The 26,039-nt window shown below is 39.7% G+C and overlaps 1 protein-coding gene across 6 annotated transcripts; it reads left to right on the forward strand.

Moving 5' to 3' along the window:
- Positions 1–3,546: 3,546 nt before the first annotated feature.
- Positions 3,547–24,391, forward strand: NR2C1 (nuclear receptor subfamily 2 group C member 1). Of its 6 annotated transcripts, none has more exons than XM_079994534.1 (16): positions 3,547–3,744; positions 8,303–8,358; positions 10,505–10,580; positions 11,266–11,373; positions 12,492–12,722; positions 13,491–13,572; positions 13,944–14,123; positions 16,001–16,166; positions 16,249–16,339; positions 17,503–17,687; positions 18,593–18,758; positions 19,440–19,561; positions 20,348–20,487; positions 20,756–20,893; positions 21,484–21,589; positions 22,156–24,391. In XM_079994534.1, the coding sequence occupies exons 3-16, from the start codon at positions 10,527–10,529 to the stop codon at positions 22,328–22,330; spliced, it is 1,944 nt and encodes a 647-aa protein (XP_079850660.1). In that variant the 5' UTR covers positions 3,547–3,744; positions 8,303–8,358; positions 10,505–10,526; the 3' UTR covers positions 22,331–24,391. The 6 variants fall into 6 exon arrangements, with proteins under 6 accessions (XP_079850660.1, XP_079850665.1, XP_079850663.1 ...); XM_079994539.1 differs by having other exon boundaries at positions 3,550–3,744; positions 16,019–16,166; XM_079994537.1 differs by lacking the exon at positions 3,547–3,744 and adding an exon at positions 4,015–4,117.
- Positions 24,392–26,039: the final 1,648 nt, after the last annotated feature.

The raw sequence follows: 26,039 nt of genomic DNA on the forward strand, positions 1-26,039 counted from the left end.
GTATTTCTGGCAGTTTCTACTGCACTGTCAGCCCCCCAGGATGCTTGCTGCTCTTTTTAGCAGCCATTCACTTAGAAGAGCCTTGTAAAATAAGTAATTTATAAATAAAATGTTGTAATTTTTGTTGCATATTGGTTTTAATTACTGTACACTTGTCTTCATTATTTGTTTTGTAAGCCACCAAGGAAGTATTTATTGATGGGTGGCTATATAAATTTAATAAATAAATAAAATAAGACCATACTAGTCTACAAAATGTTTTATTAGTCTTCCAGGGCCAGGCAAAAGAGGGACAGCGTTTTGCATTTCTATGTTGGCCATGGAGAGGTGGTCCTCTTTTGGCAACCCACTTGGTTGCTAAGTTGGACACAGAGGGACAAAGCAATCCATCCCTCCTCAGTCAGCCTGACACTCACACCCCTCAATACAATTCCTTGTCTATCATTTAAATACAAGGCTACGCTACATAGGGACACGGGTGGTGCTGTGGTCTAAACCACCAAGTCTCCTGGGTTTGCCGATTGGAAGGTCTGCTGTTTGAATCTGCAGGACAGGGTGAGCTCGCGTTGCTGTCCCAGCTTTTGCCAACCTAGCAGTTCAAAAGCATACCAGCACAAGTAGATTAATAGGTATCACTGTGTCAGGAAGGTAAATGGCGTTTCCGTGCACTCTGGCACTTGTCACGGTGTCTCGTTGCACCAGAAGCAACGAGTCATACTGGCCACATGACCCAGAAAGCTGTCTGTGGACAAATGCTGGTACCCTCGGCCTGAAACGAGATGATCACCGTACCCCATAGTCGCCTTTGACTGGACTTAACTGTCCAGGGGTCCTTTGCCCTTTTTTTTTACCTTTTATCAGTACATGCAGTGGTTACATAGGACTATGTATGATCTACAGTAGTTTAAATCCTAGGACTCCCCAGATTGTCCCTTTCTCTCCTAACAGTATCTGCTGCCTAGGAAGATGGGCTTATCACTACCCACATCCATTCAATACACTGAAGATATAACCATTGTTAGCAGGAGGCTGATGAGGTCAGTACCCTCAAGCCATCTTTGGGGTGCTTCCCTAATTTCCACTCCTCAGCAAAAAAACGAGAGCTCTGAAAGAATTGCCTGAGGTGTCAAGGGGAGGAGAGGGGAAATGATTGACTATAGCTCTTAATATATTGGCCATGCTGGAGCATGAGCAAGACAGAAGATGTATGTATAATACAGATTGAAACATATAAATACATTGCATTGGGCAAGCACAAATCTCTTCCTAGCTGCCACTGCTCATAGCAGGAGCTGGGGACAAACAGGAATACAGTTGCCCTCATGTCTTACATTTAAGTTTCCCATGTGGATCTGATAAGCCACTGCTTGGAAGCATATTGCTGAACTAGATGGAGCCAAGTGACTTGCACTCACTTGGTGCACAACCAGGGCTTTTTTTCCAGCTGGACCTCAGTTCTAGCACTTCTCAGGTGGGTGCCATTAACATTATAAGAGAACAAGGGAGGTGTTCATGATGAGTTCTGGCACCTCTTTTCTAGAATAATAGCACTGTGCACACCTAAATCCAAAACACTACACTATTCGTTTATTGCTGCAACATCTGTTTTTCTGAAGGCAGACTACTGACTGAGACAAGTGACCTGCTCAAGTTCATAAGCAGGTCAACAGAGCTCCCAGATGTGGTATTTTTCAATTAGATCATGAATGACAATGGCCAAGTCTATCTTCTGAAGGAAAAGGGGCATTTTTTACTCCCAGATAACTGTGTACAAGATTGCAATCTTGCTCACCATCATCTAAGCTTCTCAAAGCAGCAGCACACCGAAGCTGAGGAGGTGAGGGAATACATCTACATCAAAGGTAAACTGCACAGTCATCCTTGGCTCACCTGCTTCCCAGGCAACAGTACTACTTGATTGTTTACTCACATCTAGATCTCCAGAGGTCCCAAGCAGATTCAGTTTTTACAGTGACTCATTAAGGGGCATGATACTGTTATAAGAATTCTAAGGTCTCAAATATAAATTAAATGTTCATAAATGTACAAGGCAAACACATACATAAGTACATAAACCATGTGTCTGAAATACCGGTAATACAGGAGAGCAATCCTGAAGCCATTTTGACTCTCCCAATGACCTCAAATATTCCTCTGCTGTAAGGGAGGCAAATGGGGAAAGCCTTCCCATTGTCTTTTTGCTTGCAAATCCTGTCTTAAGGTCACATTTGTGTATGAATAGGGTGAGCCTGTGACATGGATTCAGGAACTAAAGTATTAGCCATCACAAAAGAATGGCCAGACTGCCCAGGTAATGCAAAATAAAAAAAATCCTTCCAGTAGCACCTTAAAGACCAACTAAGTTAGTTCTTGGTATGAGCTTTCGTGTGCATGCACACTTCTTCAGATACACTGAAACAGAAGTCACCAGACCAGGTCTATGGCAGACCAACACGGCTATCTATCTGTAACAGGTAATGCAGTCGGTGACCATTATCAGGTATCTTGGCAAACAGAATTTCTGCTGTAGACCACCTCCTTCTGTGATGTATGTATGATGTTTCAGGGGGGTGGCTTTGGACTACAGGGTGGGCAATTTCAAAAATCTATATAAGGACTTGTGCACCATTGTTCAGGGTTCTCCTTCTACGTGTGATGAATAAGGACCCTGTTGCAACAGTTCCTTTAATAGATCAGGCTTATTAGTCACTTTGCTTCTCAATATACTGTACTCTGGTTGGTCTCTGTTACTTTCTCCTACTGATAGGGAGCCTTAGGACTCTACGGGCTCTGGAATATTCCATAAGGGGAAAGCAGTTTTTTTTCTTATAACAGTACCCATGTCACAAGTTGTGTATTTTTTCATTATATTACATGTTAAAATGGTGTCATGTTTAGTTGCAAGTTGCTTTGAGCAAGATAACATAACTGAAGAATATCATCATCATTATCTCTTGAAATTAGGCCTAAGTACATGTAATGGTACTGAATGCCCCTGCTTACTCAATGACTTCTGTCCTTAAATCCCTTTATTGTAAGATTACATTTCAGTGCGTCTACTCTGATCAGCGCTAAAACGGGATGCAACCCATAACCTGTTCTAATAATTGCATACTACTACAGAACATATGTTAATATTCTAAATATTTTTATTGTTTGTTGTTTGGTTAGCATAATAAACGGCTAAACACTGAAACCCCAACAAGGCAGACTACGTGCACCCTTTTACAAGGCTTTTGGCCCTTCAGATGCTGATGGACTACAACTCCCATCATTCCTGTCCGTTGGCCTTGCTGGCTGGGGCTGACGGGAGCTGGAGTCCAAAAGCAACAATAGCCCTGAGAGCAAAAAAACCTCTCCGGTTACAGATTCGGAAGGGCTGTTCTAGCTGCCGTACCCGCCCGTCCCAGCATCGCTGTGACAACTTCAGTGTGTGTGTGTGTGTGGGGGGGGATTTTCTTCTCTCCCTCCTCTCCTCCCACTCTCTCCCCGCCGGCCCGGTGACACTCGCCCCGCCTCCGCCATGGGCTCGCTTTGCGCAAGCGCAGCCGTGCTGATGCTGGTGGCGGCGGCGGCAGCTGCGGCGGCGGTTGGGGGAGGGGAAGGCAGAACGGCGTTACGCCACGCGAGAGACGGGGCTGGACCGAACGCGGGGAGCGGGGTCACGAACTCTGACCTCCCAGATCCGGACCCGCCACCGACAAATTAAACCCCAAGGAGCTGCTGCTGCGCCGCGGCTGTCAGGTATGACGCGGAGAGGGCAGCGAGGAGGAAAAGGAGGGGCTCCGGCGGCGCTGCCCGAGGCCTTCCCGGTGCGCCTGGGCCTCGGCTGGCGCCTCAGCGAGCCTCCTTGGCGGCGCCTGCTCCGTGCCCGGCGGCGGGAGGGCGCCGTTCCCCATGTGGCGGCGGTAGCAGCAGCAGCAGCAGCAGCAGCTCCTCCTGCTGCCGCCGCCGCCGCCGCCCCTCTGACCTTTCACCCACAGGAAAGGCTTGCGTCTCCCCTCCCCGGATCCTAGCCGCGCCCCGGGACCCGCTCCTCTCCTCTCCGCAGGCCCAGGGCTCTCCGGCGCCGAGGCTGATGGAGCCTGCGGGGCACGCAGCCCGGCCGCTGCGCCAGGTGGGAGCGGGTGGCGGCGGCGGCGGCGGAGGTGCTCGGTCTGGCTCCGCAGCAGCCATTTTGTGCGAGCGAGTGACAGCGGGCTGGGCCCTCACCGCGCTGCCCCGGTCGCTCCGGCAACAGCGCCCGCTCGCCCGCCTGCCTCCCTCTGGCCTGGCTCTGGTCCTTGGCTGGAACCTGAGGCCTTGTGGCCTCTCAAACGGCAGGTGAAGGCGGCGCGCGGAGCTTGGGCGTGTGCCGTAGGAAGCAGCTGCCTTACCCCGAGTAGTCACACCGCAGGCCCTTTCTAGCTCAGTATTGTCTACACTGACCGGCAGCGGCCCTCCAGGGTCTTCAGCACAGGGGGCATTTATTCCTTTTGAGATGCCGGGGGGTAGGGGGGTTGCACCAATGGACCTTGTGCACGCGAGGCAGATACTGCGGCACTTCCTCGTCTTTTACAGTATGCTGTACTAAAGTTACAGGTGGAGGAAACTCACCTGGTTGAAGGATCCTCCATACAAAAGCGACAACAGAAGCTCCCGCACGTGGGTGTTCAGTGTTCGCGGGGGGGGGGGGGAAGGCTCTGCCCTCGCCTTGTCTCTTGTGTGCCAGCATTCAGTGTACTTTTTGCAGGGGAGTGCTCAAATATTTATAGCGCCTGTAGTCTAGAGTCGGGTTTACCACTTACAAAAATGCTGCTTATGAAAATACAGCCCAAGTGGTAGCCACTAGTCATCCTTTGTTCCATAATTTTGGATGATTAACCAATAGTGGAAAGATAAATCATTATTTTCCTCCTTGCCCCTTTCCTATACATCTGTTTGTGTGTGCAATGGTGGCTCCTTTGAATAGGGAGTGATAGTTTTATTTGGCCTCCGTTCATTCCAGTTATGCCCTTCAGTTATTACTTTCCTGTTTGACATACTGGAGAGGCTTGTGGCCCTGGGTGTGGTATTTTTGGTACAGTGAAAAGGAAGGGCATACCTTTTGCCATGAGAGAAAGTGACACTAACAGCTTTCCCTGTCTTTCAATTTACCCTTCTTAACGTGTCTTGTCAGATGGTGTGACTAAGTGGCTGGAAAACTGAATTTTATTTGTAACTTGCAATTAAACATGTGTAACTTGTAATTAAAGATGCTTAATATTGAACATATTCCTTGGATGGGAATCATGATCTGGATTAGAAGATGATAGCTGATTTGTTTTCTTCCCCACTTGGAGATAGTATGCCTCTGAATGCCTGTTGAAATGCTCAGTCAGCTGTTCTCATGTGTACATATGTGTGTAAGATCTAATGTAATCAGAATTGAAATAATTTACAAGAGTTATACCATATAGATTGCTTCTGTATCCATGAGTTGCGCATGCTTTATTTAAAATATTTTAAGGCTTTCAATCAAAGCAGATTCCAGTGGACACGAACAAAACTATTTATACCAGATACAAATACAGCTTATCAACATTCATAATGGAAATGGCTTAATGGCAAAAAGAATCAGCAGTAAAACTTTCTTGTTATGTGAATCCTTTACATCCACCAAGTCTTTCAACCAGTGATCTACTACTGCATGCTGTAGTGTAAACCACTCGTTGCTTGAAGCGTAAAATTAAAAGTGTCTGGAAACAAAAATGATCTTAATTTTTCTCTACTTGTTAAGACTTTGTATTTAATAGTTCAGTTATAAAATATATTGTATAAAATTGTAGCAGTACAGTAATCAAATGACTTTTACAGTTATGCACTTCACTACAGCAGCTCAACCCAACTGAGTTTAAAACTTCTACTATTTTTAACTCAATGTGGGAAAAATATATTAAGCTAGGGTTGCCATACATTGCAATTTCCTGGACGCACACAGAATACTGCAGTCGGAAGCAGTGTCTGAGCGGAAATCAAGAAAATGTCTGGGAAAATCCAGAGATATGGTAACACATGGCAACAACGTTTGGGTCCGGATTCTCACTTATTGAAATATAGCAACCCTAATTAAGCACTTACATATGCATTTTAAATATTTTTGTATGCCACCTTGAGCTCATTGATTATCTGCAAATTCTAGTGTTATTCCTGCTCTCTGGTGTAAAATGGGACCTCCCTCTTTTTCATGACTCCTAAGGTTCCTCATTCTGCTGCCAACCTAGCAGTTCGAAAGCACATCAAAGTGCAAGTAGATAAATAGGTACCGCTCCGGCGGGAAGGTAAACAGCGTTTCCGTGTGCTGCTCTGGTTTGCCAGAAGTGGCTTAGTCATGCTGACCACATGACCCGGAAGCTGTACGTCGGCTCCCTCGGCCAATAAAGCGAGATGAGCGCCGCAACCCCAGAGTCGGCCACGACTGGACCTAATGGGCAAGTTCTCCATGATCCAGATTTCTTCAAAGCCACGTTTCAGGCTTGCTTATTTAAATAATCTTTAAGGTTTGGTGAAGTACTTGGCCAAAAGCCTTTTGTAAGTCTTAAGTACACAATGTCAGTTGGATCACCTCTCTCAATACACCTGTTATCATTCATTCTCAAACATGATGAACCAATTTTAAGCAGGAGCAGCTCTCCAATATTAGTTTCCCTATATTAATTGATGGTACATCTTCCCTTTCACTGTTGAGCTATTCAGCCAACTGTTATCGTTAGCTGAAGTATTAATTCAAGTTACTTTATGTCATATTCTTCAAAGTACAGTAACTCATAACTAGAAACTAGCTGGACTGGAAGTCTAATTATATTCTCAGTTTTCCCAGTTTGAATTTTTAGTTTTTGCCAGTTTTTCAAAACATCCGCTTCTATAAACATTGTCATTAGACCTCAAATAAGAGCACATCACCAGCCCGATAGATCAGCATTTACATACTGCATAAGAAGTTATTTGCATTCATGTTGTCTCTTAAGTTTGAGAGACAATTCCTGCATTGCAGGGAGTTGGACTAGATGATCCATGGGGTCCCAGTCCAACTCTTACCATTCTATCATTCAGTGTATCAAACTGATGTATTGACAACAACAATCACAACAACAAAGTGCAAACATAAAGGTGTGTGGGTGTGTATGCGTTTGTATATGTCTCTAACATCACAGCCTGGATGGAAAAAAAGTATAAAGATACAGCACAGCTCCAAAGGGATAATATGATATGAACCCACACAACGATTCCCTTTACACACAATAAAGGTTTATAAAAATAAAAGTATTTTCCACCTGTGAGTTCCATTATTATTGAGAATAAAGGTTCAATATAGTGAGCATTTTTGACAAGATGCACACACTGAAACAAAATCTCAGCTTGGTGGATTTTTAACATAGCACTAAGAAACAAAATATTTCCTCATATCTATTTCAACTACAGTATGTCTATCTTTTACTATATAAAACATTTGAAGACAGTCCCCACAGTACACCAGACAGGTGTTTCACATGTACAGTGGTACCTCAGGTTACATATGCTTCAGGGTACAGACTCCACTAACCCAGAAATAGTATCTCGGGTTAAGAACTTTGTTTCAGGATGAGAACGGAAATCGTGCTGCGGCAGCAGCAGGAGGCCCCATTAGCTAAAGTGGTGCTTCAGGTTAAGAACAGTTTCAGGTTAAGAACGGACCTCCGGAACGAATTAAGTACTTAACCCGAGGCACCACTGTTATAGAGTCTTCCTAGAAGCCTAAGATAACTGATGAATTGAGATCCACTGTTGTTGGGTATGGTAAAAGCCAAGAGTTCAACAAATCAAAGAAAAGGAAAGAAAATTTAGTATGTTAATGAACATTAGCCAGCTTTGGCAACACAATACAGCTTCCAAGACTCCACTTTCCCTTTACCTCCCAAGGCTGAAAGGGAGAAGCTCAGTACAGATTTATAGACTGAATAATCTAGCTTTTGCCAGCTAGATAATGTCTAGACTGCACCATTATGAACTTGATGAAACAGTGCACATCTTCTCACAAATCTGTTATGTTTTCTTAAGTTCTTTATTTTCTGCAGATAATTGCCTTATAAGTTGATTCATATATTTATGAATTAATAATGCTATTGCATAGTTTTAAGTAATTGCTGATAAAATCTTAAATCATATAATTAAATGTTCTATAAATCTGTATAGATGGTACTTTAATAATTATTTGTGGAACAGAAAATTATAAATTATTTTCATTCTGTAAACAATTCCAATAAGATATTTGAAACTAAAATGATCTCTTTTTATTTAATTATAGGAGTCTCTAGAAATTGATTATGTACACCAGAAGTGGAGTATAACATTGGTATATAGGTAAGCAGAATGCTAATTTATAGATTCCATTAAAAAAATTAAAAATGCAAAACTATGAGTCATAAAGTGTCGGATTTGATCCACTGTACATTTAATGTACAGTGGTACCTCTAGTTGCAGATGGGATACGTTCCAGAGGTCTGGCCGGATCCCGAGGTTTTTGCAACTGGAGAGGCCACTTTTGTGCATGCGCGTGCGGCAAAAACCCAGAAATATACTTCCGGGTTTGCCACTTACGTATCCTGAAGTTTACGTAACCGGAGGTACAACTGTACTGTATTTTGGTTAAAAAGGCAGTTGGTCAAGGGTCCACAAACCTAGTTGCCCCTTCCCTTTCTTGCTTATGCAGAAAAATTCCCCTGTTGTGAGTTCTCTGTAGAGAACAAGAGGTTTATCAGTGTAGAAGGCTGAGGGTCAGTACTGCTACCCTCTTTGAGGCGAATATATTGTCCAATATTATTATGCAATAGACCTGTACACCACCACTTTGTGCATATATATATATATATATATATATATGGAGTGTTAACAAATTGTCTGTCTGTCTATCTCCCCCACAAGAACAAAGTTTTTATATAAAAACAGATAAAATAACTCAATAAAAAAATCCCTATTGTAATTCATGGCTAATTTTCAGTTCTAAGCAAAACTCAGAAAACACATTTTGACTGTGTATTTACAAGTGCATGAAATGTGAGCTTGGATGAAGGGTGAGATATAAATGTAGTTAATAAGTAAAATAAAGTAAAGTAAAAAATGTTAATGACAACTACAACACATATGTTTGCAAGTGCTCCAGCTTTCTAAAACATGAATTGATTACCCTTTTCACAGAGCGCTTGAAGATTATAGCAGTGAAGCAACAATTAAATATTAATTACACTATAATTGTGATCTTGTGGCTTTCCTGCAAAAATAATGAGTCATAACCTTTGTCTCAATTATGCTGATTATTTAAGAGAAGTCTGTAGAAGATGTGCAGAAAGGTTATCCAGAGGGAGATTTATGAAAATAAATTATAAGTGAAAATGTTTCACTTGTAATTGGCAACCAATTGGCAGGTGGTTTTCTGTTCAGCTGGAGAATGTTTGCACATGATCCTGCATGGATAAGGTCTCTAGTAAGCAAGAATGACTGCAACTGCTGCTACTTTTGTGTACTTCTCTCACTTACTGATTAAGTCAATTCTAGTGCCCCATTTGATTATGTTGAAATCAATTAGGGGTATTTATGGAGCTGCATGGGAGACTGTTTGCTTACTGATATTTTGATGATATTTTGATGATTGGTTTGTTTGTTCACTCCATGTAGCAGTGACAGTGTCTCATCTGTGCAATTAGTCAATATGAAATATTTTGGATGAAGAGCAAGAGGGATGTTTTGTCAGAGGAACTGTTTACCCTGCCAAAGGAAAACAAACAAAAAGCACTTAAGATCTGGCATGTTATGAATGGTCTAAAATGTATGATGTCAGGAGAACCCAAGTGGCAGGACATAGTATTTATTTATATCTCATCTTTCTGACCGTGGTATCCAAGACAGTTATTTGTTTTGCCATTGATGTGGTTGTTAAAGAAAGGCAGTACTGTAAAAGTATTTTCTAGAATAAAAATATTTCTGTCTACTCAAAACTGAGGTACCACTCACAAGTAACTATAGCAGTATTGTAAATAAACCCATGTATGTTACTGACTTGCAGTTTATTTTTATACTTATCTGCTGTTTCCCTGCTGGCCATGTAGAAGGTCCCCTCTTCAGCATTTAACATGGAAACGCAGCCTTTGATTCTTTTGACCTGATAATTCAAAAAGTTCCCTTCTACCATGAAGGAGACTTGCTTTTCTCCACAGCTAGCACAGAAACCAAACTTGCAGGGGAGGAATAGAAGAAGTAGTTTGCCATCCACTAGCACACTCGCCTCACCAACATGGAATTCCTAGTCTAGGGGAGTTGTTAAACATAAGGCTTAGCTATAGACACATCGCTAGCTTAGCAGTAGTGTGGTGTGATTTGTGAATACGATTGCTGTGTATTTTAAGAGTTGACAAACATTGCAGCTTTTCAGAGGTGATGTGCCATCAATAAAATCTTGACAACCATTGCTTGCTTTTGTTCTGGTTTTCTCTTAAAAACCTCTGTTTTACAGGAAACACTAGTGACTCAAGATCATGGCAACCATTGAGGAATTGGCCCATCAAATTATTGAACAGCAGATAGGGGAGGTACGTGTACATTTTTACACTATACTGACTCAAGTTGCTATATAAAAATGTCCTTAGTAATTCATTGTCCATTGCTCTGGAATATATTGCTTTTTTATTTATGTTAAAGATGCTAAGTTGCATTCCAGAAAATTCTAGCTGATGGTGATTTTGTTTGATAATTCAGCAGTGTGTTACAGTTTGGAGAAATAACAGCTGTCCTCCTTTGGAGAAGGTCATGTTTACTTATTACAAAGAACTGCTTCCACTAGTTACTCCTGTGTCTTGATACCCATCTAGCTTGATTATCTACAGCAGATACATTCCAAGTGGCTTGTAAGTAAGCTAGTTGTGTGTATGTAATGGCTATTCAGATACAGGAATCTCTTGGGGCCAGGGGCTGAGTAACTAGGAATTGTGCTTAAAGTAAATCTTAAACAAGTAGCCAATTCTTAAGCACAGCTGTTAGTGATTCTGTTCTGTGGTTGCAGGGAATACAAATGTGTAGAAGGATTGCTCTAACACAGTCTTTAACCAACACTGATTGGGAAAATCCACTTCTGTGGGGGATATTATTTGATAGCTATCAACATTGATTCCTGAATTAGCTTCTTGTGTGCTGCTGCAGTGAAAGAGCAATTTGACCCATTTGCTGTGCCTGCCAAACTTTGCTCATGTAGTTAGTCTGCCTTGTTTTTTGTTCTAGATAGCACATTCCCAAGGATCTGTCACACAAACACTAATGGATGGGACGGCACAAAGAATTCAGATTGTTCCTGCTGATTCAGGTCTCTCCTTACCCCAGCGCATACAGGTACAGTCGGTCTAAAATACTTAACTAGTTGAAAAATGTGTCCTGAGCACCATATAACAATGGATTTCTGAAACAATTGAACAATAAATGGAGACTCTGTGAAACTTACCCCATTGTGCAGTTCTCCCACAACCAAAGCATGGTGTTATAAGCACTGGATTTAACCCAAATACGATGTTCCTCTGTGTGAGTGTGACCAATGTCATGCCCACCACCAGCATGTGATCCTTGGAGAGGTGGCAGGCCATAAATATGGCACCTGGGCCAAAAGATTCTGCCCTCCCATGGCTTTTTAGAACATTAGGTTGTTTTCCTAGAGAACCTTGGGAAGAAAGCTGAAGCCCTGAAACTTCAGGTCAAATCTGTGAAACCTGGCAACTCTCAAGTTTGGGGTTATATTGTGAATGCACACAATACGTGCTTTAACAAGCTTTACTAAATTAATCTTAATTTGTGCACTGCGAATTGATTTTTCACCATTGTGGTATCTGTGTTCCCATAGTTCCTGGAAACAAAGGGTTATATGTAATCAAGTCAAGCTCAAAGCAGACCTATTGAAATAAAAGGACTTGAGGTTCTTTTATTAATGTCTACTCCACGTGTGACTAATGCTGAATATCACTCAAAATGTATGAATTTAGGAGAGATTATATTGTGATCTTTTACAACTCAGTGCTTTACAAATGAAAATGTATAGTGTAAAAAGCTAAAGTGTCAGATTTCTCCTGCCATAGTGGACCTCATATCACAGGCTCCAATCCTGTGCATACTTACCTAGGAGTAACTCTCCTTGAAAACAGAGAATCGTTCTTCACAAATGTTATGTTAGAATGAATTCTGAAGAATTCAGCATCTAATTTCCAGGCTGGACGGTTGTGAAGTTTTTGTTTTTTTGCAAATTAAATGTGGACGTGTCTTACAGTATGGAGCACTCCTAATTGAGTGATCATAACACTAGGTGAATGAGCTAGGATTCTGATTCATGTAATATATGCTGCAGCTATTGAAAACAGTTAATATAGTTCCATTTTCTTTAATCACCCTTGACTACACCATAATTCCGCTAGACACACCTTTTAATCATAAGCTACCATAACTTGAAATAAATGTGTCACCAGATTGTCACAGATCAGCAGACGGGGCAGAAGATTCAGATTGTTACAGCACTTGATCAGACTGCAACAGGCAAGCAGTTCATATTAACAAATCATGATGGTTCTACCCCAAGCAAAGTGATCCTTGCAAGACAAGATGCCACTCCAGGAAAGGTTTTCCTAACAACTCCAGATGCTGCAGGAGTCAACCAACTGTTTTTTGCATCCCCAGATATATCTGCACAACATTTTCAGGTATGGTGTCTCATACTGTTAGGACTTATCAAATTACTTTTGAGACCTAGACCTTCCACTTCATGCTCATGCTAGTCCTGCTTTATAAGCTGCAGTGCAATATCCTGTATATGTTTTGTGGATTGATAGTCCTCTTATGCATAAGAAAGTAGCTTATTTGCTGTCTTGTAAAAAATAATATTGCAGGACATGGGTGCTTTCTTACTGGAAAAGGAAGCAATATTTAGAGAAAAATGTTTAAATTTTTTTAAGGTTTACAAAATGCTGGTTTATTGCTTTGAAAGGCAGCCAGTTTTATTTATTTATCATTATTTCACTCACTCTCCAAGCAGCTCAGATTGTCATCTGAGTGCCCAGCAATTTGGCACACTTTGTCCTTCTATAGAGTAACATGATTGGTCCTGTGTCTCATTAGTGCTGTGGTTCACTTTTTTTCCTACTTAGTATTAGATTCATTTAATGCAAGGGTGAGAAATTGGTGGCCTTCCACATGTTTGAATCAGACCTAGTTAGTATGGCCTGCGTGTAGCCATACAAAGGCTATAGTCCAATGAATTTTGGAGGCCCACAGGTTCCCCATCTCTGGTTTAATGTTTTCCAATATATTTATTGCCAAAAGTATTTTCTGGATCTTGGCCATAGTTTAGTGTAAAAGTGCTTTTTCATGTTCCTGCATTTCACAGGATCAGGCATTTAATTTATAGCTAATAATTTAAGCCAAGAAGTTGGAGGAACTGAGAAGTCATTTATTTGTTTGATTGCTTTCAGATTTTAACAGACAATTCTTCCATAGAACAGACCCTAAATAAAGTATTTGATCTCTGTGTTGTTTGTGGAGACAAGGCATCAGGTAAGTCGCTATGTAGTTCCACTTTGCAAAATTTAATTGGCATTTCACTCTGTAATTTAACTGTTTTTGTCATGTGTTTTAAACAAACCTTTTGTACTAGGACAGCAAGCATAGTTCTGATGTCTTACAAGTTCTTTTGAATATTAATAAGCCATCATTTGATCAACACAACTAATTAAGTCTTTCCTAGTATAGTAATTGTTTTTAATATCTGATTTCATTATTAATTTTAATGTAGATAGCATATGTAAACTGAGAGGTTTCAATGGTTTAGCAGTATATAAAATTCTATGAAATGAATACAAATGTACGCAATTAAGTAAAACTTAAGAATAATACTTCATAATTAATGCATTATATCATGTATTCAGGACGCCATTATGGAGCAGTGACATGTGAAGGATGCAAAGGATTCTTTAAAAGAAGCATACGAAAGAATTTAGTGTATTCATGCCGTGGGACAAGAGACTGTGTGATTAACAAACATCACAGAAACAGATGTCAGTACTGTAGACTTCAGAGGTGTATTGCATTTGGAATGAAACAAGATTGTAAGTATGAGTGTTTATAGGTTTATTGTGGGGAGGGTGATAATTATTGGAGGATTTATTTGCTCCTATGTGTTCTTACCCAGTCTCCACTCATTACATTCAAATTAGCAGTTGAGAATTAATTGAATTTTTAGTGACAAGATGCTACTGATGCTACAAAGACAATTCTATAATTTAATTGTCACTTTTTGCTCTGAAGTCCTATACATGAGTCTTCAAGTGGCAAGAGCATATTGGCCTTTCCCCAACATTTTTTGCTTACATTTGAGATAAAAAGCCTTTCAGTATTTCTGGAAGACACTCAGACTTGGGATTTGACAAGATCTTCCCCACCATCTCATAAAATGCTCAATTTTGAACAGCTGTGAAAAATATTTCTATATACAGGCAACACCGTGTTTATGCAGGGGTTGCATTCTGGGTTATTACTCGTGTAAGCTCATTTTGCCCCTGTCCCCTTCCGCTCCCACCCACTTCTAGGGCCAAAAGTATTGTGTGCGTCAATGATCACATGTGCTTTGGTCACATACAAAACAGTTGTTTCCTGTATATTGTGGTTGGTCATATGAGGTGCAGTGGCTGTACAGTTGAGAGAGACTTCTTTTGATTTACAGTACTGCAATAAGCAGACAAAATCAAAAGTAAAAATTTCTCAAAGTGGTGGTTTTCAAACTCCTCCATGTTCCTTAATGATCAGTAATTTTGAATAAGCCTCTGCAAAAGACAGTTTACTCACAACTATCATCCCTTTGTGTCACCCAACCAGAGGGGTGCTTTGGTTGTATTAAAATACAGATGGGGAATCCCTTTAGTTTACGGACCAGATCCATATCAAGTTTGGCCTCACAGCCAAATTTGACAGTTGGGTGGGACTGCCCACTCACATGAAGTCATTATTATCTCACATGATTGACATGGGGGTTGTCCACACACCTATCAAAATCCCTTGTGCAGGGTTCTGAAGTGGCTGACAGCCAGCTGCTGTTCCATGCTGGCAAAAGGCATGTGCAGCCAAACTCAGCAGAATTTAACCTCCTCTCATTAGCTGTTGAGTAGGGATTAAATCTTGCTGTGTTGACTCACATGAACAGCCAAAGAAAGCTTGTAAAAGAGTTATGTCAGTTGCTGGGCATGGTTTGGGGGAGATGACCTTGTGTTTAAATTGGATCTCCTGGCAGGCCAGATGTACCCCATCCCTGTTTTTTAGAGGGTGCACTCAGTTTATCTAAGAAGACAGTGAGGCCCAAAGGGCCAAGCTGTACCCCACAGGGACTAAATGCTTATTCTCAAACTCCTGCAAATTTAAACTGTTGATTGGCAACTGTGAATAGGATTTCCTTGAAGGTGGAAAATTTAAAAGCACCTGCTGGAGAGACTTAAGCAAACAACAGTATTCCTATCAAACTTACTGTGTTCAAATGATAGTGAATGTATAAATAGGCATAGCCCTTGAATGTTTTTGAGTATCTGTGGGTTAACAGACAATATTGCCAGTGTTAAGAGGCTGGAAAGTATTTAGAGATGAGCTGTGGGATTATGAATTTCTGCCTGAAGCCCTTTTCTTCTCATGCATGAATTCCTTCCAGTGAACTTAACCATAGTTGTATCAAGCCTAAAGTAAACGTACTAGATTTTGGTTATGTTTAAAGGCTAGGGGAGTTAATACACAGGAGGGAAAGAACTGAAGGGATGGGAGGTTCTGTCCTTTGTCTTTAAATCACTGATCATGGTTAGGCGATTGCAAGAAGTGTTTTCAGTGAACAGAAAACAAATTTGTTAGGATTAGTTTATTTAAACTACAAAGTTGACAGTAGAAATTGAAAAGAAACTTGTTTTTAACAGCTAATTGTGTGTGAATTTTGGATTGTTACTGATAGCTCCACACCCTTTTGTAGCTGTTCAGTGTGAGAGGAAACCTGTTGAAGTATCACGGGAAAAGTCTTCAAATTGTGCAGCTTCTACAGAAAAGATCTATATCAGAAAAGATTTGCGGAGCCCACTTACAGCCACTCCAACTTTTGTAACAGACAGTGAAACGGCAAGGTATGCAAATATGGCTCTAGATTAAATAGTTTTGTGGCAGTTTTTTTGGTCATAAGCAAACATTTTTGTCTTTTTATTTCAGATCAACAGGAATGTTGGAGTCCGGAATGTTTGTGAACATTCATCAGTCTGGTATAAAAAACGAGCCTGCAGTGTTGATGACTCAGGATAAGGTATATGATGTAGTAACACATTAATGAAATAAACTTTAGTGGATTCACTTGTCTAAATATTTTGTAGTAATAACATTTGTTTGGCATGCTTAAGGAATCAATGTTTCTTCTGTCCACCACCCCCCTCCCCGCTGTGTGGTCCTGTTTTATAAAACAACATTGAGGTATGCACAGGAAAATGTCTGCAGGTCCTTACGGCAGGGAGCAGGGCAGAGGCAGGAAGCTACCTCTCTCTTTCCTTGTGTCATCTTTCTTTCTTCCTACCTGCCTTTATTGATTTAAGGATGGAGCTAGCAAATCAAATTGCTTAGAACTGTGTTCTTCTGAGCCCAATACAATCTTTTGGGGTCACTGTGCCATGGATGCTTCAGTTAAACATCCTAACTAACACCCTCAACTCCAGCAAATGCTACTATCCACCCTTGAAGTGTACACCCTGAAATGACATCAACCATGTTTCATCTGCTTCTATAAGAAGCTGCCAATCTTCCACCTCCACTCACCAGAGTTCACGATGGGCGGGGGGGGGGGAGTTGCTAAAAGACAAAGTTTGGCTCAGTTAGATTGTCTATACTAGCCCCCAAAGCCAAACAAGTTCGTTTTTGAACTTTGGAGACAAACTTGACACTCTTCCATTGAACTTAAGATTTGGCAAGCACAGGGTTTTTTTTGCTGTCTTGCACTACCATGGTTATTGCCAGTTTGAATCTTCTTTCTACATCTTCTTAAAGACATACTGAAATCTTCTTTCAAATCCCTGCTTCAGCTGTCTTTTTTATCACTGGTATTCAGTAACAAGAAAGAGGGATTTAAAAGTGGTGGTACCCTGGCATATCCTCAGTCAAGTGTTGCAATCTTTTTGGAACAAGGCAAAACTGTTGTTGTTTCCCCAGGCATTTTAATCTGCTGGAAGTTACTGCTTTATTACTGTACTACTACAGTCATTGATGATACACTACCCTGAAGTTGGGGGAAGCTGTTTTAACATGTATTAACCAATATGTTATCTGAAAGTATTTATGAATAAGAGCTTGTCTTTTTAGTGCCACAGATATGCTTGCAACTGAGATCTCTTCTCTAATAATTTAGTATAGGTTCCACTGTAAGATTAATTGTTGTGTTAAAAAACATTAACTCTTCTCTTCCTCTCCCCTCCTTCTTAGGTTGAAACATGTCAAGGAGATTTAAGTACTTTAGCAAATGTGGTCACATCATTGGCAAGTCTAAGCAAGTCCAAAGACATGCCCCAAAGTAGTCCCGAGCTGTCCATGATAGAAAGCTTAAGCAATGGAGACGCATCACTGTCTGAACTTCAGCAAGATGAACATGCAAGTACCGATGTTACAAGGTAAAAGAATGGTTGCATATGAAAGTAGTAAATGGTCTGACAAAAACATAGGAACAATAGTAGGCACTTTAGCCTCCAGTAGTAAGCGTGATAATAGCATAATGAACATCAGCTATTTACAGGCATGTTCAGATGCTTTAATCAGCCTAAATGTATGGAGTCTAACACAAGAATCTGGTTCAGACCCACATATTGTTAGGCAGAGATACGCAAAAGTTTTGTGCCCATGCATTCATGTCCTCTCAGGATCCCTTCCCTCTTTTCTTGGTACACTGTGATTCTACACTTACTGGATTAATTAACCATATGTTTCAGTTACACCTGAATTGAGAAACTGTGGTTACCAGAACAAGCCAAGACTGTAAATCACTCTTTGAAATTGGTTTAAGATTCTGACTTGTTCTGATATGGTAACCATAGTCTTATGGTTTGGAAGAAATACTTCCAACTTCTTAAAATACAGTATTAATTTGTAATTATACAAATAGCTTTTTATAAAGCTGGCTGTGGAGGAAGAGTGCTGGTTATATGTCACTGTTCTTACTTCTGCCAATGATGCCCCAGAAGGGAATTGTGCAATAGGAAAGAATGATTTTAATAATATGAATTATCAGCATCCTGGTGGCGCCTGTTCACCCAGGCACCAACACTTTGTGATATATAAAAAAGCCAAAAGAAGCCAAATCAAAAACCATTCATTTAGTGGCCATGCCTTGAGAACCATATAAGTGGGCAGCATTACTCTTGCTTCAGGACTGGAGATTCCTGGGAACCACAGGCATGTTAATACTCATTTCTGCTTTAATTTGGTTTAATGTGTCTTTTCTGGGCCTGAAATGGTTTTGTTTTGTTTCACTATTCTATCCAACTTGACTGATCTTACGTTTTCCATATATTATTTATAGGGCATTTGATACCCTTGCAAAAGCACTAAATCCAGGAGAGAGCGCATCATGTCAGAGTTCTGCAGAAAGTATGGAAGCCAGCGCACGTTTGGTTGGTGAAGAAACCAGCATGAATATTGTTGAAATAGAAGGCCCACTTCTGAGTGACGCTCATGTAGCTTTCAGGGTACTTAATTATTATTTATAACCCCAGGCTATTTAACTTTTGTAGAGACAAATTCAAACCTCTTATGTGACCTTTTTAAAGAATAACATTTGAGGAACATACTTTGGTGGTCAGCTGATACTTGTTTCAGATAATATGTGGTTGTCAACTACTTTGGTTGTGCAGTATTGTTACATACAAGGGATAGAAGGTTCCTGGGGGAAGCATCTGTGTACAGAAACTCCTGTTTACTTGGAGAAAGAGCTTTTTTGTGTTTAGGATGAGGAAGGTCAGCAAGAGAGCAGAGAGTTCAAGGAAAGGTTTCTGGGGGAAGCAAATACTTAGAGGAATAGGAATGTGTCTGAAAAGAAGCTCTTGGGCATATTTGGGGTGAACGGGGTCATTGAGAGAAAAAAGCTAGATTTGTTATGTTATCAATTCTATCAAAGTAGATAAGCCTGCTTGTAGTTTATTTTCAAAAGGGCTGCACTGAAACTTTTGCTGCTTTTACGTGTGAAAGTCATTCATTTATCTAGGGCAAATTGTAGAGCACATTAATGTATCATGAAGTTTTCCAGTCCTGCATTTTTAATATTATAAGCATTTTTCATTTTCTTTGAAGTTTTCTGTTATATTATTAATATCTGTATTCTTTGAGATATGACAAGTCATTAATTGTTTTAAACTATACTTTTGTGACAGCTTACCATGCCTTCCCCTATGCCTGAGTACCTGAATGTTCATTATATTTGTGAATCGGCTTCCAGATTGCTCTTCTTATCTATGCACTGGGCACGTTCTATTCCTTCCTTCCAAGCTCTGGGGTGAGTATTGAAAAAATCTCTTAATGTAACCAAGGTTTCAAAACAGAATTCCTCTTGGTATGGATGTAAACTTCATTTTGCAAAAAGTTTGCCATTTTATCTTAAAAATAGTAGATGGAGTCCAGTTGGCATTCTTATATTCATGGAAGGACTGTAGATTCACAGACACCTCTTCTAATTCAAGAGGTGGGGAGTTTTTGCTGACTCTCAGTGCCCCCTGAAGATCAGCTCCAGAGGGTTGGGAGACCTTGAGGAACAGAATGGAAGGTGGTGTGACAACTTGCAACTTAGTCATGCTTTTATTTATAAAATTTATGTGCTTGATTCCTGTGTTGGTCAAATATTCACTGCTCAAAGACTACAATATACATATAAATATAAATAAAGACTTCAATATAAATAGTGGCAAGAGTGGCAACCCAACTAAGTAAATATTTACATGATTCAGAGCCCTGCCTATACATTTCATTCTTTTCTGCAGTTAGGAAACCTGAGTGTGATCAGAGTTTTCATGTGAGGTATGCTAGGAAGTTCAGTTTCATAGTGGGAGAGGTCTTGTCTGCCTGTTGATTGTGTTGAATACTTGTGACTATGCACTATGGCCTGGTTCACACATTACACTAAGCCAAACCATGGGTTTGCATGAATGTAGGCTTTTGGTGAGGAGCTTGCTGCTTTGCTGTGCTGAGCTAAGCTAAGCCAGTTTAGTTGTGTGACATGTGAACCAGGCTTGTATTGAACTGAACCAAACAGTTCCATTAATATAGTTCTACTTCTTTTTAATAGGCAGGATAACAGCATATCATTAGTGAAAGCCTGCTGGAATGAACTTTTTACACTTGGTCTTGCACAATGTTCACAAGTAATGAACGTAGCAACTATATTAACGGCATTTGTTAATCACCTTCATAATAGTTTACAACAAGGTAAGACACATTGTTACAAGTCTCAGAATTGGTATGGATGGGAACGTTGACTTGCTTTGTCATTGATTGATCGCTACTGAAATAATTGCATTTGCTCATATTCATTTTGTGCCTTTCCCTTTACTTGTGGAAACAGCTGTAGTCTTCAAGGTGCTTTTACACCACTATCAACCCTCTCACAGAGGGTTAACAGATATACCTTAACAGATTCACATAACTAAGACAGTAAGAGCCCCTATTAAATTTGCAGTGTTTTGTATTCACTTAGATAAACTGTCAGCAGATAGAGGAAAGCTAGTGATGGAGCATATCTTCAAACTGCAGGAGTTCTGTAACAGTATGGTGAAGCTTTGCCTTGATGGTTATGAATACGCTTATTTGAAAGCAATCGTCCTCTTCAGCCCCGGTATGTAAAAACAAGAAACTAAAACCTTTGGCCTTGTTCATTCAGTCTTTCTATGTTTACCAGCTTGCTCTGGGAGCAGATGTGCTTAGCTACTTTACTTTGAATTGTACCATCTAAATAGACCAGGCTGTGTGATTTGTGCTAAAGCTAAGTGCTTCTGGGCTTTTTTGTCTGATTTCACGTTGGGTGTGATTTTTATGGCCATAGCTTGGCCCCTTGGGGGACATTTCATTTAGTGTCACTGGTTAATATTTCTACATGAATCCACTGTGTGAGACTATCATAGTTTGGGTGGTGGCCTGTCACCAGTATGCAGATGATATTTAGTTCTGCATCTTATTAACTTAAGCACCCATGAACAGCTATGCCTGTTTTACATCGATGTCTGGAGTATATGGATGTGGTTAAACAAACTTAAATGAATCCCAAAAGAGATAGATAGGTTTGATGCTTTTAGGTAATTGATGCTGTTAGGTAATTGTAGTGTTCTAGATGGCGTGGCAATCAGCCTGTCTGTGGTCTGTGATGGTTGGGGTGGCCTTTTATGTACATCTGATTTGCAGACAATTTAACAACATACTTTATTTTAGATCACCCTGGCTTAGAAAACATTGTACAGATCGAAAAATTTCAAGAAAAAGCATATATGGAATTTCAGGATTATGTAACAAAAATATATCCAGATGATACTTACAGGTATATATATATATATATATACACACATATCTGATTTTTTAAATGTTTCCTTTCAGAGTTGCATTAATTCAGGAAACTTCTGGGAACTAGTTTTGTGTTTAAAGTGTGAGATATATTTTATTTAATGGTAGGTTGTAATTCCTCTAGATAATGCTATTCCTTCATACTTTGCATATATGAAATAAATAGTAGCTGTAAGCTTTCATTTCTAGTTAAAGTTCCATTATTGTGTTTGCTTCAAAGTGGCAGGTCCTGAAGTTGCAAGCTTAATGAAAAGGGTTCGCTCGTTCTTCTGGTTATATGTAGTCTGATTAAAATCAGTAGGGTTTCCTAGAAGTCAAGCGTGTTGTCTGGTTTTATAAGCCACTTCAGAGGCAAATGTTTAAAGGACAGAGCACTAGGCTCATTTTGGCAGAAGGGAACAAATGATGCCCTTGCATGAGTGCATGGATCAGCCCCATGTGCAGATATTTCTTAACACACCATTTATTTTGCCTACTAATACAGCTGAATATTGTTTTTTGAATGTAAAGTTGTGTTACTGTTTTGTCAAATATGTCTTCCAGGCTGTCTAGGCTGCTTCTCAGATTGCCTGCTCTGAGACTGATGAGTGCTGCTATAACAGAAGAACTGTTTTTCGCAGGACTAATTGGAAATGTTCAGATTGACAGCATCATACCATATATTCTAAGAATGGAGACTGCAGACTACAATTCTCAAATAATTGGCCATGCTGTATAAAAGTTAAAACCACGGATTCTATACCATGGCAATCATGGAAATTGTAAATGTACACTATCTCCAAGAGATAACAAGTTTTTCTGTGCAATTTTAACAAGAAAAATACAAGAAGGTGCAGCTTCCTCATTACCAACACATTCTGGAAACGCAGTAGACTATCTTGACTGGTGCAGGATGATTTACCTTTTATCTGGTTTTCAAGAACTTTGTATATTGCTTTAGAATCTAATGAAAATCAAGAAGAGTAGTTCATCCTATTTTTGTAGTGTAGCTATACCTGGAACATGACTATAACAAATTCTCAAAAATGTAGAAAAACAAGCCTTTGATAATGGAGAAACTTCATCAAGGCATTTCCATGTGATACTTTAGAAACAAAAAATAAACATTCTTCCCAATGCTGTATTTTCAGTATCTTGTTTCTACAAATTCATTCTTGTCCATTTGATGTAAGTCTGAAATCCTGAACAAGGCAACTTATTTCTGATGTGACTGAGGGCTGCATCCCATGTTAGTCATACTCAGAGTAGATCCACTGAAATGAATGGACATGACTAACTTCAATTTATTAATTTCAGAGGGTCTATTCTGAGTAGCCTAGGTGGACTGCAAACCCTGAACTACAAAGCTTTGGATATATTTCCAGTAGCTTTGGATGGAACTTGAACATTTTTATTAGCCAACTAGCATTTATTTAAATTGAAGATTAATTACAGAAAATCTGGAAAACTGGCTTGAAAGCCTATTAGTGCCCCAAAGCAATGATTATATTTAGATTAACTTGAGTCACAAATAGTTATGTTCAGAGTTATATCCGCTGCTAATATGATTTAGAAGTAAAAAAATTCTAGATACCTTAAATGTATCAGATAAGTATTGTGTGTTATTTCCTGAGTCCTGTTATTTTATTTACATATGCAAATCAGTTCATCAGTGCCAACTAGGTCTTTTTAGTAATATTTGTGCCCATACCTCTAGCTAGGAAATTTATTGATTATAAGTGTTAAGGTACACATGAGCATATGAGCCATCTCACACAAACTTACCAGTCATATTGGAAGTGGATTTACTTTAGCAATCCTGTCTTTTCCTGAAGGTTAAAACAAGTTTCAAGTTCTCATAATAAGACTAGAAAGAGTTCCTTAAATGTTCATAAGGAGATAAATAAACCTTGATGGAAAGTATGTGATACTGAATAGTACTCTGTTTTTCCTACACTGTAGTGATCACAGAATCCTCAATTGCAGATTTTGTGTTTTCATATTGTGTTTGCTACTGAGTATCTTCAGCCTTTGAAAACTTTTCCAGATGCACTTTGTGATTCATTGAAGGCTACTTCTTTTTTAATTACGGTATAGAATAGTTAATCTAGCATAAACACAAAATATTCCTTTACTGTGTCAAGGATTGTCCGCATAACTTTTTTTGGGGGGTAAATCTTGTTTTCACCTTTATTTCATGTGTTAAGTATTGATCATACTGAATAATTAGAGACAGCTGCCTCTTCTTGTCAAACTGTGTTATTTACCAACAAATGAAATGGGCCTTCTGTAATCTGGACAGCGTTATTTTTATCAAGGTTTTAAAAAATGATTTAATAAAAAGAGGTACCTTTTTATATACTTCAGAATGAGTCAACCAACAATAATGTAGTGAACAGTTTAATTTCTCCCAAAAAAGATAAGCATGCTTATGCACTTGGGCACATGCAGGCTTGTATCATACAAGTGTAATAAATGATGTATTCCTGGGTACATCTTGTAGTTAAACAATTTATTGTTTTAAGTCTGTACAGATAAACTATATTACACATTTTCTGAATGCTTTCAATAAATTTGTTACAGCTAGTTCTTCTCCACTGTCACTGGAAATTGTTTCTGCATTTCATTCCACTTTTGTATACATAATTTTTTGTGGTTCAGTTTTTGTGTATGCATCAGAATGCCCCAATTACTATATTGTTGCTATATAATAACTACTGTAAATGTCTTGAAACCTGAAGAAGTGTAAATTCTATTTTGGCTGTATTTTTAAGAATAAATTGTAACTTTTATCATAGAATGCTGTTATCTCTTTAATCTCCTTTTCAATTAAAAAACAACCTAGTTCATGTGAGCTTTATGTACATAGATGCACTGTTATCTACTATCCTTATTTTTTTTAACATTTTGCAGCATTGCGGTAGAGTGAATTAAGTATTATTTTGGCTCAGATGCATTCACTTTGCTATTTTTAGTTAAGCTTTCCAGCCATTGTGTATCACTGATACTTTAATATCTCTGCTTTCATTAGTTTTTCTCCTGGTCCAAGTATGCACAAAAATTCAGGAATTTGTTTTTAAAATTTGAAAGGTACTACTGCATGTTCAGTACAGCAGAATTGAGTAACTTTGTTTACTGTACCAACATACTTTAGTAATACTAAAAAATTACAAAAGATAAACCTTCTTTTGTCAGGAGATATATCCAGCTTTGAAGAAGTTGCACCATTTAGATGTTTAAAGGACTACCAGATGAGGATGAGTATATTGCAGCGGTGTTGCAACTTGCCTTCTAGTGAGCAATAGTCTCTTGCCTTGTAAAGACGTGTCATGTTCAAGCCTTATGGGCTTCTCAGAAGCCTCTGATGGGCCCCTGTGAGAAGCAGGGTGCTCTTCCCTCCCACCATGGAAGCAAAGGATAGCCTTTAGCACCCTGAATTTGTCTAATTCTCTTTTATTCCTCCCACAAGAAGTTAGACACCATCCCTACTGAGTTTCAGATGGCTGGTCAAAACTCACTTATTTCAGGGGGCCTTTGTACCCTGAATGCTTCTCATATGTTTTACTTTTGTTTATTTGTTAATTTGAGAATTTAAATTCTTGGAGTTTCAAATTCTGAAGGTTTAATTTATGTTTTAAAGTTTCTATGTTGTCTATTTAATTGCTTTAAACCGCTTTGAAACCTAAATGGCAAATAGCGGGATATAATTTTAAAAAATAAAGCAAGCCATCCAGGTTGGTCGCCATCAAAGCTTCCTGGGGAGAGTGCATTCCGTACTTTAACTATATCCTGTGTGAAGTCCTTTCTTTTATCAGTCCTGACTGTTTCAGCGTTCAGCTCAGTTGAATGTTCAAGAGAGGAGAAAAACTTTACACGCCTCTCATGTCACTTATAGAGCAGGACTTCCACCCTCCAGTGACAGGAGAGTCCCATGGATCTGTCTTAGGCTTCCTAGCACCCCTTCAGCGTGTCTGTGTAGCATCTCCCCACCATCACTTGCAACAATCTCAACCCTTTCTCTTTTAGGTCAGGATATCTGTTGACACCGACATCAAAATACAGTGGGAGTTCCTCCCCCAAATCTTCTAAATCTGTGGATCCCAACGTAGAGCACCCCCCCCCCACAGGGAGGCAATTTTATTTTTAAGGGGAGCAATTTGAGAATGAGTTGTTAACAGTTAATAGCCTTTTAGTCTTCCACGTGAATAGGAGTTCACTTTTTGAATAAGAAGAATTATATGTCATGGGGGGGGGGGAGGCATCAGGATTTTAGAGATGTGTAGGTGGGGCATGGTCAAATAAAGGTTGGGAACCAATGCTCTAAATAGTTATATTTGAACAGAAAGTCAAGGTTTGGACTCATTCGTGCCGGATTAGTATCTTGGAAAGTTTGAACGCAGTCTATATCGCTGAAGTTAACTCTTCCGTTTGGTCCCCCCCCCATTTTT

This window comes from Podarcis cretensis, assembly GCF_951804945.1.
Source record: "Podarcis cretensis genome assembly, chromosome: 10".
In the NCBI taxonomy this organism is placed as follows: Eukaryota; Metazoa; Chordata; class Lepidosauria; order Squamata; family Lacertidae; genus Podarcis; species Podarcis cretensis.